Source organism: Mustela lutreola, chromosome 11 (assembly GCF_030435805.1).
Source record: "Mustela lutreola isolate mMusLut2 chromosome 11, mMusLut2.pri, whole genome shotgun sequence".
Taxonomy (NCBI): domain Eukaryota; kingdom Metazoa; phylum Chordata; class Mammalia; order Carnivora; family Mustelidae; genus Mustela; species Mustela lutreola.
The window spans coordinates 4,374,027-4,388,713 of NC_081300.1; the positions used below are offsets into that span (position 1 = coordinate 4,374,027).

The 14,687-nt window shown below is 43.9% G+C and overlaps 1 protein-coding gene and 1 long non-coding RNA gene across 3 annotated transcripts in view; both read left to right on the plus strand.

Moving 5' to 3' along the window:
• Positions 1–14,687, plus strand: part of LOC131810899 (cytochrome b5) — a 37,108-nt gene that overhangs the window by 14,960 nt on the left and 7,461 nt on the right. For both annotated transcript variants that reach the window (XM_059138878.1, XM_059138880.1), the window contains exon 2: positions 13,196–13,324. In XM_059138878.1, the coding sequence (XP_058994861.1) occupies positions 13,196–13,324 (129 nt within the window). The remainder of the gene's footprint in view (positions 1–13,195; positions 13,325–14,687) is intronic.
• On the plus strand, positions 4,185–8,059 carry LOC131810900 (uncharacterized). The gene is made up of 2 exons (XR_009345769.1): positions 4,185–7,376; positions 7,858–8,059. It is a non-coding gene; the product is annotated as an uncharacterized LOC131810900 (long non-coding RNA).

A 14,687-nucleotide genomic window follows, 5' to 3' on the forward strand; every position in this document is an offset into this window, starting at 1 on the left:
AACTTTGCATAGACCGTCTCTCCCTTGTTCACATGGGGAACGGCTGGTGAACCTTTCATGCCACAGTTTGGGCATCTCCCCTTAGTGTTGTTCCCTGGCCCCTCTCGGCCTCCAGCTCCAGCTCTGGGGAGTTGATCCTGCCACCTGCTGGGCTGGAGCTCCCCTACCTGCTTCCTACTGTGTGTGGCCATTGTCTGTCTCCGTCTCTTTGCTCAAGGGTAGCTCCCGGAGGATGGGGGTCAGTACTTAGCCATCTTGCAAGCAGAAGAGCTTGGCTTGGGACTTAGCAGATGTGTGAGTGAGTGGATAGCTCTCAGGCTAGTGCGGAGAGTGCATAGGTAGCCCTTGTTTTAAGTTTCTTCCTGTGATGTTCAAGGGAAACAGGGAGAAGGAATTCAGATGACGCTGTGAGCCTCTGGTCTTGAGCTTTGAGGATACAGGGAGAGAGGGTGCAGGGTGCGTGCAAAGCCATAGGCAGTGCAGAAAAACCGTCTCTGAAAATTATAAGAAAACATTTGGTTGGGCCTCTTACTATTTTTTTCTAAATCTTGTGTAAATTGTTTATGTTTCACACTCCTTTGAATTGTTTTCATCTTTGGCTTAAGTATTGTAGATAATCTCTTTAAATAAATTTTTTGCTTAGTCATTGTTTATGGACAATATGTTTACTTGACCCTTTTTTTGGCAGTGTTAAGTGTTTGGATTGAAAGATCCTATTTAAAACTTTAGAACTGGTGGACTTTGGGTCCACATAACATTACATTTAAGTGGTGGAAAGGGGTTTTTCGTTGTGTTTTGTTTGTTTAAATAGGCCCTTGGAGGGAATGACTTTGACCTGACACGTTGTGACACTGTAGTGTAGTTTAGCATATCCCTCTGGGTTTTTAATAGCGATAACCTTGTAGCCAGAGAAAACCCTGTAATAGAAATGTGTGTATGTATGTGTTTGTGTGTGTGTTTCCTAAGAATCTTTCTTAGTTGGCAGGACCCCCCCAAATTTATGTAGGAACTTTATTTTTAGGGCATCTTATTCAAGGTTATTTCGATTAGAAACATAAGCATGGTCATTTAATTTGTTCAAATAGGGGAGGCTGAACTAGAAGTTGGACCCCAGGATTCTGGTCCTGCCTCCTCCATGAACAACACTGTGCCATTGAACTTAGTTTCTCCTGGTTCCAGTTCCTCCATTTGTGAACTTGAGGATATTGAGTTTCTGAAGGTTCTTTCAGACTCTGCCATTCCGGGATTTTTAACCTTCAGCCCACTTTTTGGAGTCAGGATCATCAGCTCAGTTTGATGCTTTTGATGCCAAGCTCACGAAGGGGTGGAAGACAGGAGGACTTTGAGGAAGCTGAGAGTGGTTTATGATTAAGGCTGGAGCCTCTGGTGGTTTGAGGGGGAAGTGGGAGGCTGGAAAGGCTCAAGTCTGAGGGCCTGAGATAAGATGGCATGTCCCAGCCCAATCAGTGAGGCCAGAGAAGGGGGCGCATTCCTCCTTCCTCTGTGTTTTGTTCTCTCAAGCTCTCCATGGACTGGAGGGAAGGCAGTCTGCTCTGCTGAGTCCGCTGGTGTGAACGCTCATCTGACGCAGAAACACTCCGAAATAGTGTTTACTCTGGGCATCCCCGGATCCAGTCAGGCTGACACACAAAGCGTGTCACACAGTCTTACTTGTTGTGCTTCATTCAAGCTTACGTCTTCACTAACCCCAAGCACTCATGTGCGTTTCGGTCAGCGAGCCTTCCTCGGGGCTCGGCCTTCCTCGGGGCTCGGCCTTCCTCGGGGCTCGGCCTTCCTCGGGGCTCAGCCTCTTCTTGAGCCTGTTCATCTGAATCTCTGTTCCCCAAATTCTAGTTCTCCTGGGGGGAACCTCGATAATCTTTTAATAGCCCCTGCCTTTCTAGACTTCTCTGTTCAGTCAGCAATTAATATTGTTAATCCTTTAACATTGCCCTAGTTGTTTAATGTGTGTGAAGACCATTGTCCTAATACGGTTTTAGGTGTCCTGACCCTGGGAATAATGTTTATTCACATCTTTTAAATGCTTTAGGACTTTAGTGCCTGGCGCACAGTAATGGTAAAATGATGGAGGCAGTGATTAGAATTAACCTCAGAAGAACTCCAAATAACTGTGCTTAAATAAGTTTCCTTGTCTGTGGTAAAGAAACAAGCCAGGTAGCCCAGGCCTGGTGTGCTGGCTGCGCTCCACCAGACCTCGGAGAGCTTCTGGCTTACTTCCGCGCGGCATCTCCATGCCAGGAAGCAGGATGAAGAGAAAGGGGAAAGGGGGCATACCGTTCTAAAGAAAAGACTTCTAGAAGGTTCTTTTGACGCTTCACTTCTATTCTGTTAGCCAGAATTTAATCACATGGCCGAAAGGGAGGCTGGGAAAGTCTCTATTCCAGGTAGCAGTTTCCTAGCTAAAAGTTAAGTGTTGTGCGGAGTAAAGGGAAGAGAGCGCAGTGAGCAGTGAGCAGGCTTTGCCACTACCGACCTGCTTGGGCCGCGGAGGCTGTCCTCTGGGCTGTGCAGTTGTTGAGGCTTTCTTTATCGAGATACTCAGGAGACATTTGATTGGCATGCAGAAGTTCACCGCTGTCCATTTTTGAGTGGGATACAGTAAACAGTCAGTATTTAAGGATGAACATTCTAGCAGCAATTCGGAAGACGAGTAAGAACGGGAGAGGAGTTGGGGAGAGGAGGAGCAGTGCGGCGGCCGGAGCCGTGGCTGCGTGAGAAGTCCTCTCCGGGCTCATGTACAAGAGTGCAAGGCTTTCTGTCCGGTGAACAGCACCCAATGCTGACTCGGAAATTTTACCGTTTGCTTTTCCAGTGTCACTAAAATGTCGGAATTCTGGGAGTTAAGGTCAAAGACTAAGCAAAAGTGTTATTCTGTATCAAGCCTAAGACTGTCTCATTTGTGAAATTGTTTACATTAAAGGGGAGTATAACTAGCACAAATAATTCCAAAAATATAATTTGCACCCATCTTTATTTTCTGAGGAACTGTGGCCGTCTCAGCCGCAAACACCAGGGATGCAGAGTGGAGGGGCATGGAAAGTGTTTTCCCTCAGTGATTAGTTTCGGAATTAACAGTCCTTGCAGGCACCATTTGAATCTAGAGTGACTTGGATTTTACATTTTCTTTCTCATTAAGATTATTGCCTTCCTAGGGGAGGTGGGCAGGGCATGGGTTAAAGAAGTGATAAGGACCAAGCAAGGACACTTGTGATATGAGCACTGCTGTGTGGAAGTGTTGAATCACTGTATTGTGCTCCTGAAGCTAATATTACACTGCATGCTAGCTAACTAGAATTTAAATGTGAACTAAAAAAATAAAAAAGAGAATTTCACAAATCATGTTATGGCATAGTAAGGATATAACAGAATCTCTGTAGCTTCATGGTGTTTAACAACAAAAGGATAAATAATAATAATCTAGTCATTTGAAAAATATTGAACTATTTCTAAAAATGTTTCTATTGCATGTGATAAAAGTGGGAATTAAAAATTTTTAAAAAGTACTCTTGAGGAAAAAAAAGAAAAAATTTTAAAATAAAAAAGATTATTGCACTCCTAAAAAGTTTCTTGCTCATTGAAAACATCTGTATCAGGGGAGGCATCTAAGTTTATCTTTTTTATCTTGCCAGTTTTTACAGATCCACTTTCTACTGTATTATTAGCATTATTTATTGTTATTTTGTATACTACTAAATATGAAGTAGAATTTTATTGCCATTTTTAAAATCCTGTTATTATGCATTTATTCCTTTACTTAGCATTTCTTTTTGACCTCTTTCGAAAAAGGGTTTGAGGCCTCACTTTCGTTCTGTTGATGTTATTATTCTTGACCTCTTAACACACAAAAATAATCCAAGGCTTTGCCTTCATTGACTGTACTTGTTCTGTACCTGATCCCCTGATATGTTTGCACTGTTGTGCTCTGGTCAAGCGCCTTGTAGTTTATTCTGATACTTTTTTTTTTTTTTTGTCTGTGTATGGGAAATTGGACTTATTTTCTTTTTTTTTTAAAGGTTTTATTTATTTATTTGACAGACAGATCACAAGTAGGCAGAGAGGCAGGCAGAGAGAGGGGGAAAGCAGGCTCCCTGTTGAGCAGAGAGCTGGATGTGGGGCTCGATCCCAGGACCCTGGGATTGTGACCTGAGCCGAAGGCGCCCCTGACTTATTTTCATTTGAAAAATGTTACATGTTGTATGTGGCATTGCATGTTCTATGTGGTGTCTCTTGCTACTGGTTATTACTGAAGCCGAGACTATCCAGGGTCAGGGCTTGAGCTCTAAAAAGCAGCGGTTCTGGGACTGGCCTTCACCCCTTAGGCAGTGCTGCTGTGACATCAGCTGACCTCTCTTGCCATCAGGTTTGGGTCATGTGCTTTTTTGTAATGCTCTGGGGTGGAAACCATTGAGCTCCTTAGTGTTAAACAGACCACACGTCTTCTCAGTGAGATTAGATTTTGGTTATAAATGAAGCCTATCATCTGGTTTCTGAGTGGAGGCTGTGAGTGTGGGGTTAACCCTGATAACACTGGTATCCTCCTGAACCAAGCAGTCCCAAGAGCACCTGAGCTGTACCTCTCCTGAGTGTTTTTCAGATTAAAACAAATTCTTACCAGGAGGATGTTTTTGGGTAGGATCACGACTAGGCTGGCTCTGTAGGTGAAGAGTAACAAGCTGGTTATTGGTTTTAAGCGTGGGGATTTTTCTTTTTCCTTCTTTTTTTTTTAAGTAAACTTCACTCCCAGTGTTAGGCTCAGACTCACACCCTCAGGAACAATAGTCGTATGTCATGGACTGAGCCATCCAGGCACCCCAAAGCGTGTGGATTTTTCACAGCACGTAACTCATCAGTGTTTACCTCATAATCCGAGCATGATTTAAGAGAAAGTGAAAATCTGAATTTGTTTCTATTTCAGTATTGTCCAGAGGACCGTAAGTACTGGTGAATTCATTATGGATATTTGATGCCCAGGAAAGAAATCTTGATCAAGTTCGTAATATTTTTTCTTTCTTTTCTTTTCTTTCTTTCTTTCTTTTTTTTTTTTTTTTTTTTTGAGCTATTATTTAGAAAGCAGGTTATATACCTGTTAGATCATGGAGTACCATACAGACTCAGTGAGTGCCATTAGCGAGTTGGGGTGCTCTCACCCTCCCTGTCCGTCACTGGGCATGTGGAGGGCGCCATTGTTGCCTGTCCTCCGTCTGGAATGACCGTATTCTTTCCTTGCATTTCGATAGTCATTTAACACTTCTTATTTTCTACCTTATTAGTATTACTCTCTGCCTTATTAGTATTACTCTCATTTTTGTATGTATTTGTGAATCCCTTGACTTTGCTAAATCCTTAAATTCACAAGTACAATTACACCTGCATTGCTCACATGAAGTAGAGTATAACTGAAAAGCCTAAGAGACCACTTCAGACCTGTAGTGATTGAAAAAGGACTAGAGCCATAAAGTAATAATTTGTTAACTTAGTATGAATGAACTGCTCTGTCTTTACTGCACTGTCATTATATATTAGGAGGATTTCAACAGCCTTACCCTCTAATACCTTAGGGTTGGTAAAACAAGTCAGGCTTGATCCTACAATCTGCCTCAACCACAGAGGAGTCATTTGGCCCTTGGCCATCACCAGCTTTTATCTTGGCCTCTCCTTCTTGGATTAGTTGACAAAAGCTTTTTTTTTTTTTTTTTTTTTTTTTTCCCCAAGGCAGTTTGGTTCGTGTTGAGCCTGTCTAGCTGTTAGCCCTGGTCTCAGTCTCCTCACCTTGTGAGGCAGTGCACTACCAAAGCTGTGGGGTTGCCTGTGTTGTGTGCGGTCTCTCACACACACACAATATACATATCTTTCAGGGCAAATGAAATGCTTTTTCAGTTTTCACCTAGGTTGTCTATAGGTCTTGAAAAAGGTTTGTGTTCTCTATAGCTACAGTATCCAGTGTGGTAGCTAATGGGTGTACATGGCTTATTTACATTTAAATAAGTAAAATCAGTTTCTCACCCCCCACTTCAAGTGTTCCGTAGCTGTTTGTGACTAGCGGCTGCTATCTTGGAACAGCTTTATAAACTTAGATAGTTTAGCTATAAGAATATCCATCATTACAGAAAATTCTGTTGGACCGTACTGGACTAGACACTCACTAAGGCAGCTTTAGGAGCCACTTGGTTCGCATGTAGATAGAGTATGTGCTGGGACCATTTGTATCACAGATTGAAGCCATTTTTTAATTCACATGTTCACATATTGCTCCAAACCCCATTTCTGATGTCTGGCAACAAAACCATTGCTTTAGTGTACTTCCTGATTTTTCTCTTCACTTCGATCAGCATCATTAGCAGGTGACTTTTTTCAGAGCCATCTGTCACAATGAAAGCTTTTATTACACAAGTCACAGTATTGAAAATAAGTTGCAAATCATTGAATCGCACTGTACTACGGATGCTGGTGGTAGTTCCCGGCCTCATTCGCTCCTGACTCTCAGGGAGAGGGATTCAGATCCGTGCTCAGCAATGTTGCATATTACTACATGTTTAGGACCTCTCGGGTCATTCATGATAAGGCATAACTGTGAGGCTGTATCAGTGAAGGCCCAGGGGTTTTTCTGTGTTATTTAACCTCAGTGTAAGCACATGGTTCTTCAGGATTGAGCCATGCTGAGTTTTTCATGAACTTTTGTGTGTCCCACACAATGTCTTACTCAGAGTAGACAGTAAATATTTTGATTGAATAAATTAGACAGCAGTTAAACATGAAATTATATGGTTTCTGAATGGTAAGAACTATTATAGTTCGGGAAAAGGAGAGTGGTATGAGCTAGAATAGTTGAAATGAGAAAGTTGTCATCAGCCACATAACTGGTTAGATGTTATGGTTCCAAAGCCAGTGCACAGTGACCTGTGTTTATCTCCTTTATTTATCCAATAATTACTTTTAAATATTTCTTCATCCCTACCATGTGCCAGGCATTGAACGAGGTATTGGGGCAGTAGTGATGAGTAGGACAAACAAAAGTCTCTGCCCTCATGACTCTTACAAACAAATTGATATAAATATCGGTAGTCATGAGTGCTGTGAAGGCAGACAGAACAGGAAGTGGGTCGGGAGCCTGGGCAGGGCGGGGCTCTGTAGATGGGGAATCCTTGAAGGGCTCTGAACGGCCGACCTGAGTGTGAATGAAGGGTAGACGGGATCACAGAAACGTCGGGAGAGGAACATGCCAAGCAGAAGCAGATGGGAGGGTTCGGCCGTGGAGAACAAGTTCGGCAGGACTGAGGACTTGCCCCACTGGCTGGAACTGAGCAAGAGGGGTTCCCTTTGCCCCCTTAGAAAGCTGGAATATGGCATGTGTGCAGGTGCGGCAGAATCTGTGGGCAGGTCCGTTGTCCTTTCTACCTCCCTTTACCTCTTCTCCCTCCACGATGACCCGCTGCCCTGGACGAGGCTAACGTTAGCCCTTCCCTAGATTACCTTAATCATCTTCCAAAGGTCCCCATTATGTGACGATGTGAGGCTGCTAATTGTAGAAGGGGCAAGAGGAAGCAGACCGGGCAGGAGACCATTGTGGCCGTCTGTGCGTGGTGTTGGTAGCTTGGTCTAGAGTGACAGTGTGGAAAGTGGGGAGAGGCAGTTGGATTCGGAGTATATTTTGAAGGTAGTCACCTTCACCAGTCACCTGCTGGTGGGTTGGAGTGGGAGGGAGAGAGGAATACAGTTTGACTTCTGGTTTGGACCATAGCAGCTGGGTATGTGGTGGCACTGTTTCCTGGGAATGGAAATTCTGGAAAGCGGCGCCTTTTTTTTAAAAAAAATTAAAGATTTATTTCTTTATTTTAGAGGAGGAGCATGATCAGGAGAGGCAGAGGGAGAAGAGAGAGCATCTCAAGCAGACTCCTCACTGAGCACAGAGCCTCGCATGGGGCTGGATCCCATGGCCCTGAGATCCTGACCTGAGCCGAAATCAGGAGTTGGATGCTCGGGCGCCCTTGGAAAGCAGTGCATTTTGAAGGAAATAAAACATTTGGTTTTGATTATGTTACGTTGTGCTCGGACCATGCGTTAGATGCTGAGTGAGTGCGGGACCGGCTGCTGCCGGTGGGAGGCCTTGCGCTCGGCGGAGGTTGGGGATGACTCCCCTGCGCTCACGAGGGAGCAGTGATTTTCTGGGTCAGAGGCCGGGTGGGATCATTGGGAGAGCTGGTGTAGGTAGAGTGTGAAAGAATGCCAGGGCCTGAGCCCTAGGGTGCGCCTGTGTGAAGACTGGGTGATGAACAGATTAGAAAGTAGTGGCCAGTGAGGTTGAAGGGGAACCAGAAGGGTCCACTGTCCCAGCAGCTACGAGAGGCCAGCACTTCCAGAAGAGACCTGCTGTTGCAAGGTTGCTGAGGGCTTTTATGCTGTGAAAAGTAGGGAGTCAGCAGTTATTTCAGGCCCTGGTGGCCGGTGTTACAGTTGATACTGCAGAATTCACCGTGTCTTCCTGCAAGTGTCCTTAGGAGTGGGGCTGTGGCAGTTCGTGTCTTCTGAGTTATGGACTGTGCTAATCTTTATCTTACAAGTATATTTTCCTATAAATAACGCTTAACTATGGATGTCAAGAGTGAAAGTTATTTCCAGTTATTTTATTGGAATTCCCTTGTTTGTACCTGGGGGTTCTCATACGGTGTCGGAGCAGGGCGTGTTTGGAAGCCTCGTGGACTGGAGAAACCGCAGAGGCAGACGGAGGGAACTACTGGATCAGCAGGTGTGCGGACCGGTGAGCGCGCAGAGCCCTGCTCAGGCCCGTCTGCCTCACCTGGTCTTCCAGGTTCCCGTTCCCGGCAGGTGGCACCGTCATCCATTCGACTGGGCAGGCCGTAAACCTGCGTCCTCGTGTGGCGTCGTGTCTCTCATCCACCGTCTTCACATGGTCACGACATCCTTCCTCTCCTGCCTTGTGTCTTCGTCTTCATCTTCTTCATCTCCGTGGCCGCCAGCAGCAGCCTGCCTTAGGCTCTCTGGCCTTAGTGGATTGTCTTCCTGGATCTTTTCCCGTCCTTTTATCTGTTGTTCACTCGGAAGACCAGGGTCCGTTTTTAAACGAAGTCTGCTTTCATCACCTTCTATTCTTAGATCTCCCCAGAGGCTTCTCCTCGCTTACAGGAGAGAGCTCAGAATCCTCGAAGGGGCCTAGAGCCCTTTGTGGCCCGCCCGGCCGTCTGCGGCTTGCCCCTTCTCCCTCCCCTGCCCCAGCCTCTCCCTGCGCCCTGCGACATTCATCCCCTCTTTCTCTGCCCCTTGACCCTGCCTCCTTCCCGCTTTGTACCTCAGCCCGGCGAGGCCCCTCCTGGACGTTGTAGCTTTCACGGCACTGTGCTCTTCTGCTTCAGAACATTGATTGTCACTGGCAGTTAGTTGTACAATTACAGATTCTTCCTATAGGATCCCTATTAGTTTCAGCCCCCTAGGGCAGGCGCTGGGACCTGCTCTGTTCTGTGTGTCTGGCACACCTTGGTGTCTGGCATATGGAGATTTTCTGAAAGATTGGTATGTGTTTCTTGTGTGAATTGACTTTAAGACATAGTAACACAAATGGAAAACTAAATTTTCCTTTGGAAAAATGGGAGACTTAATGTTAGAAGGACAACTGAAGTGGAAATGGCTAGTTTTCCCACAGCTGCACCCACTTCTGTCCTTCCTGGGTCCTCCTTTCTGTCACCCCTGCCGTTCCTGCCCATCTCTCTCTCTCCGGACTTCAGAGCTGCTGACTGCTGCCTCATGGTGGGACGAGTGGAGGCCCTCGAGAGTGCTGCTTTATGAGGACAGAATTCTGTTACAGCTTCACCAGGGCTTGGCTCAGACTCTTGAGGAGAGTCTCCCCTCTTTTGTTATTAGCTCTCATCTTGCCTGTGTGTGACTAGGCACTTTGGTCTTTCCCTTAAATCTTTCAGAAAATCTCCAGATAATTTTAGTCACCTCTTAACTCTACTGCTTTCCTCTTGCCTTGCCTTTTCTTTGTCTGTCTCAAATTCTAGAAGCTGGCCAACAGATAGTAAGTTTTCTCAGAGTTTCTGGGTGTAAACTGTAGACCTACACCTTCTCTGGGAGTAACCAAGATGGCGCCAACACCAGTGCGCCTGTCTCTTAAGAGAGCTGACAGGTAAGGAGAAGTTTCCTTTGGGCTCAAAATGAGATGTGTGCATACTAAGATGACAGCATGAATCTGCTCACAAGAGTGAAGAGAGTGACAAGGTGAACCACCAAGTTTCAAACCATCATGATTAGCCTTGATTTACTTCACAAAGTGTATGTCTCTATCTCTCCCCACATCATAAATGTATTTCAAGGAAAATACCTGGTATTATAATAAGCTCGTCCCATATCTTTTGCTGTTTTGCCAAGATTGGAGTTATTTTATTCTGGGAAAAAGAAACAAACTTTTAGTTTGTTTATTCGTTTGGGTTTTTTTTGTTTTTGTTTTTGTTTTGCTGTTTAAAAAAATCCCTAGAGTGGGGCAAAGGTATTTTAGTGTCAATTCATTCATTTTATAATTTTTCTTTTTTTTTTTTAAGGTTTTTTTGGTTTTTTTTTAAGATTTTTATTTATTTGACAGACAGAGATCATAAGTAGTCAGAGTCAGGCAGAGAAAGAGAACAGGAAGCAGGCTCCCTGCTGAGCAGAGAGCCTGATGTGGGGCTCGATCCCAGGACCCTGAGATTATGACCCGAGCTGAAAGCAGTGGCTTTAACCCACTGAGCCACCCAGGCGCCCCACTTTATAATATTTCTTAAATAGCAGTCAGTGGAGCCAGTGGAAGCCAAGATGTCTTTCCTTTTTTTCCCCTGAAAAAAACTGTCTCACAGAGATGGTTTAGGCAAAGTCTAAGTCATAGCTAGATACACACATATGTACATGTAGAGACATATTCTCCTGTTTTCGTTCCTTGGTCAAAAATTAAGTTGGGAAAAAAAAAAAAAAAAAAAAAAAAAAAAAAAAATTAAGTTGGGAAGTTGCCCTTTTGTTCCAGGTTAAGACTGTTGTGTTATTCTCTGTGAAGCAGAATGTTTACCTTTATGTTTTAGCATTTTAAAAATCAAAATTTTCTATTTTAAAAACTTGTCTAGTTTTATGATGCTTTATGAAATGCCAGTCTATGTTTTTAACCTTATTTGAAAATTTCCTTGGGAGATAGACTGTAACTGGAAACTAATGATTTGCTGTGAGAGATTTTGTCTATATTCACATTTCCTTAATAGGAACCAAAAGTTAAAAAGAACAGATGAGTTCAGCCACCCACACGAAAGGAAAACAGTCTGTGAACTTACATAATTTCTGGCTGTTGAGTAAGTTGTCATTTTATATCTCTTGTGTTTTGCTTCGGTACTCCTCAGTCCATACCCAACAGTAAATAGACTGTTCCAGAATCAACAAATCATGGTTTCCATTGCCATAGCCTTGGGGGTGCACCAGGAAGCTTCAGACTGGCTTTCAGAGTGAGCCACTCAACCAAGTACACCACTGGTGTGGCTTCTCATGTTTGTCGAAAGTGGACTTCCGATTTTCTGTGTGCCCAGTAGAAGACATCTAAATAAGTTTGGAAATTCCTGCAGTATGCAGCATTAGGCAGCTGCTTAAAAAGTCATGCTGAGGAAAGATGCTTTATGACATTGGGAAATATTTAATGAAAATGCTGGACAATGTTTATCGGTCATTATGTTATGTGTCAGATACCTATATTAACACATTTAGTCTTAAAAAATTATATGAGATAAATGCCATTATTTTCCTGAGTTCACATAGTAGTAGTAAGTAACTACTAGGCAGTACTGTCTCTGTATCATGTATTATAACCTGCTTTTAATCTAACAAAACCATATGCAAGAGATAATGATCTCCGTTTTCTTTAAAAAATTACTGACATGGGTACATGTGTGTATATTTAGCGCCATTGAGATGTCAGGACCATAGCTGGTTTCGGTGATTTTTATTTTCTTCTTTGTGTTTTCCAGTTTTACTATAATTTAGATGGATAGCTTTTACAATAGTAGCGGGAAAAAACAAGTAGATTTCTATAGCAGTAGATATATTTAAACAAAGTAGGAGGAGAAATGGATTTCAAAACAGAAATCGTCCACTGTTCTCTGTTAGGTGCCTTTGTGTTTTCCATCACTGGGAGCAATTAAGAACGGAGGCTGTGAGTTCTGCAGACGAGGACTGTTTTGTTTGGTTATTGGATTCCTGCCTACAGGTGCTTTGCTCAAGGGCAGGGTAAATCTGATCTAAGGAAATGGTGAGGCTCAATTTAAGAAGGTTTCTTTCTCCCATAAAAGTGTTCACGGTGATAGAACCAAGCACTTACTCTTTTTACTTGACTGAGACAGCCTTTCCTTGCCTGAGGCTCTCTCGACTTCAACTGTGTCGGTGCCTGGGCCACTTGGTCAGCCCCTCCCTGCACTGTGACCCTCTGTTTCACTAATTGGAGCAGCTAAGCAGCGGCTGAGGTCTCTAAAATACTTGGGTTGCACAAGGCCTTCGCTCCGGCCCTAGTGGAGTAGTACTCTTGGCCTGCCTTGTCCCCGTCAGTAATTTGTCCGGACGGCAGCAGCTTAGACAAGTTCCTGCTGCACCTGCTTGCTTTCCTCTTTCTTCCTACTAGAAAGTGAGTTCTGCTAGAAGCAGGGGACATGCTTACCTGCCCGACAGGCTCTACACTTCCTGTACTTGGCTGACGGGCCGGGTGCTTTTCAAAGAGGAGTTACCACACAGCTACCATCTGAGGTGTAATAGTATGAGTCCACACCTAGAACAAAGCAGTCAGAGGCGAGGGTATGGGACTCCAGAAAAAATAGTTTGGGTAAAGGTCAAGAAGAACGATTTGGAGAGCTTTAGGGAAAAGCAAAGAGGACATTCCCAAAGGGTTAAAAATGCATGTCTGAAAGTTTTGTAGCTGTAAGAGTGATCTGGGGAAATGAACATCTTGACTACTGGAGAAAGATTTAATGAATTTTCAAGAGGGAAATTAAATACAGAACAGTATGCTCTTTTCATCCACATATTGGATGAATCGTATTCACGCATTGACATCTGAGACTCTAGAGTAGCCTGTTTGGTTAAGAAAACTGGCCACTTCCTTTTAACTTATTTACTTATTAACTTATTATTAACTTATTAACTTATTTATCTGTCCTTCATACAGCATCCTGGTGGGGAAGAAGTGTTAAGGGAACAAGCTGGAGGGGATGCTACTGAGAGTTTTGAGGACGTGGGACACTCTACAGACGCTAGAGAACTGTCCCAAACATACATCATTGGGGAGCTCCATCCGGTGAGTACCTTACTGGGGACACCACTTCTTGAAGGCTGTGGCTTGACCTCTCTCAAAAATGTAGACTTGCATCTTACAAAACTGAAGAAGTAGTAAAGCAAAAACAATTCCTCCTGACTATATAATACCATTCTCATCATAAATAATCGACCAGAAATTTCTTTGTATTTCCCTGGTTGCAGTTTTCACTGTCACTTAGAGTCAGGACCCTCTAACCCAAGGCTAGGGGCCAGTGCTCTCATACTGTGAAGTGTCATGGTGGGGGTCATTGACCCTGCACGGTTTCTTTTTTTTTTTTTTTTTTTCTTTTGTAACTAAAATGTTTTAAGAAAATTTTCTTTTTCTTTTCTTTTCTTTTTTTTGAAGATTTTATTTATTTGACAGAGACACAGCAAGAAAAGGAGCACAAGCAGGGGGGGTGGGAGAGAGAGAAGCAGGCTTCCGGCTGAGCAGGGAGCCCGATGCGGGGCTCGCTCCCAAGTCCCTGTGATCATGATCCGAGCCAAAGGCAGGCATTTAACAGCTGAACCACCCAGGCGCCCCTTAAGAAATATTTCTTAAGAAACTCCCTTCTGCTGTCATAATTTGAGAATATTTCAATTCTAAAAAAATGATTAAAAATTTTTAAACCCCTTCTGTTAAATGAATGAACTCTGTCTTCTGTAAAACCCACACATTTTCCTCACTCTTCCTACATGACCCCAGATCTTTGAGAACATCAACTTTGGTGCCAGTCCCCGAACTGACTTGGGGAAAATGCTGCCTAATATAGCTTTTATATAAACCCGGGGCTATAATACGAATTTAGGTCCTTCTGTGACAGTTTTGAATGACATTATGAAACTTTGCTAATCTGTCAACCAAAGTTATCTGGAGTGTAGCTGAACTCTTGGGAAGAGGTGGTGGAGTTCTCTAAGCAGATAGTGAATCTGTTGCCTGACATTCAGCTGTTCTTACCTCTAGAGAGCACCTGGGTCCCTCAGCACGGTTACGCGGTCTCCTCTCTGCTCCCCTGCTCATGCTGCTTCACTGGAGCTAGCCAGAGGCAGGAGGAGGTGCTGTTAGAAAGGGGCTAATGACTCTGCCTTTGGCTCAGGTCATGATCCCAGGGTCCTGAGATCAAGTCCCACATCGGGCTCTCTGCTTAGCAGGGAGCCTGCTTCCTCCTCTCTCTCTCTCTGCCTGTCTTTCTGCCTACTTGTGATCTCTGTCTGTCAAATAAATAAATAAAATCTTTAAAAAAAAAAGAAAGGGGCTAATGAGGGCATGTGGCCTTAGCCTAAGTGTGCATGCTGAGAGACCACTGAAAAGCAAAACCCATATGAAAAGTTTTGTCATTATAATAAAACTCACATATAATTGC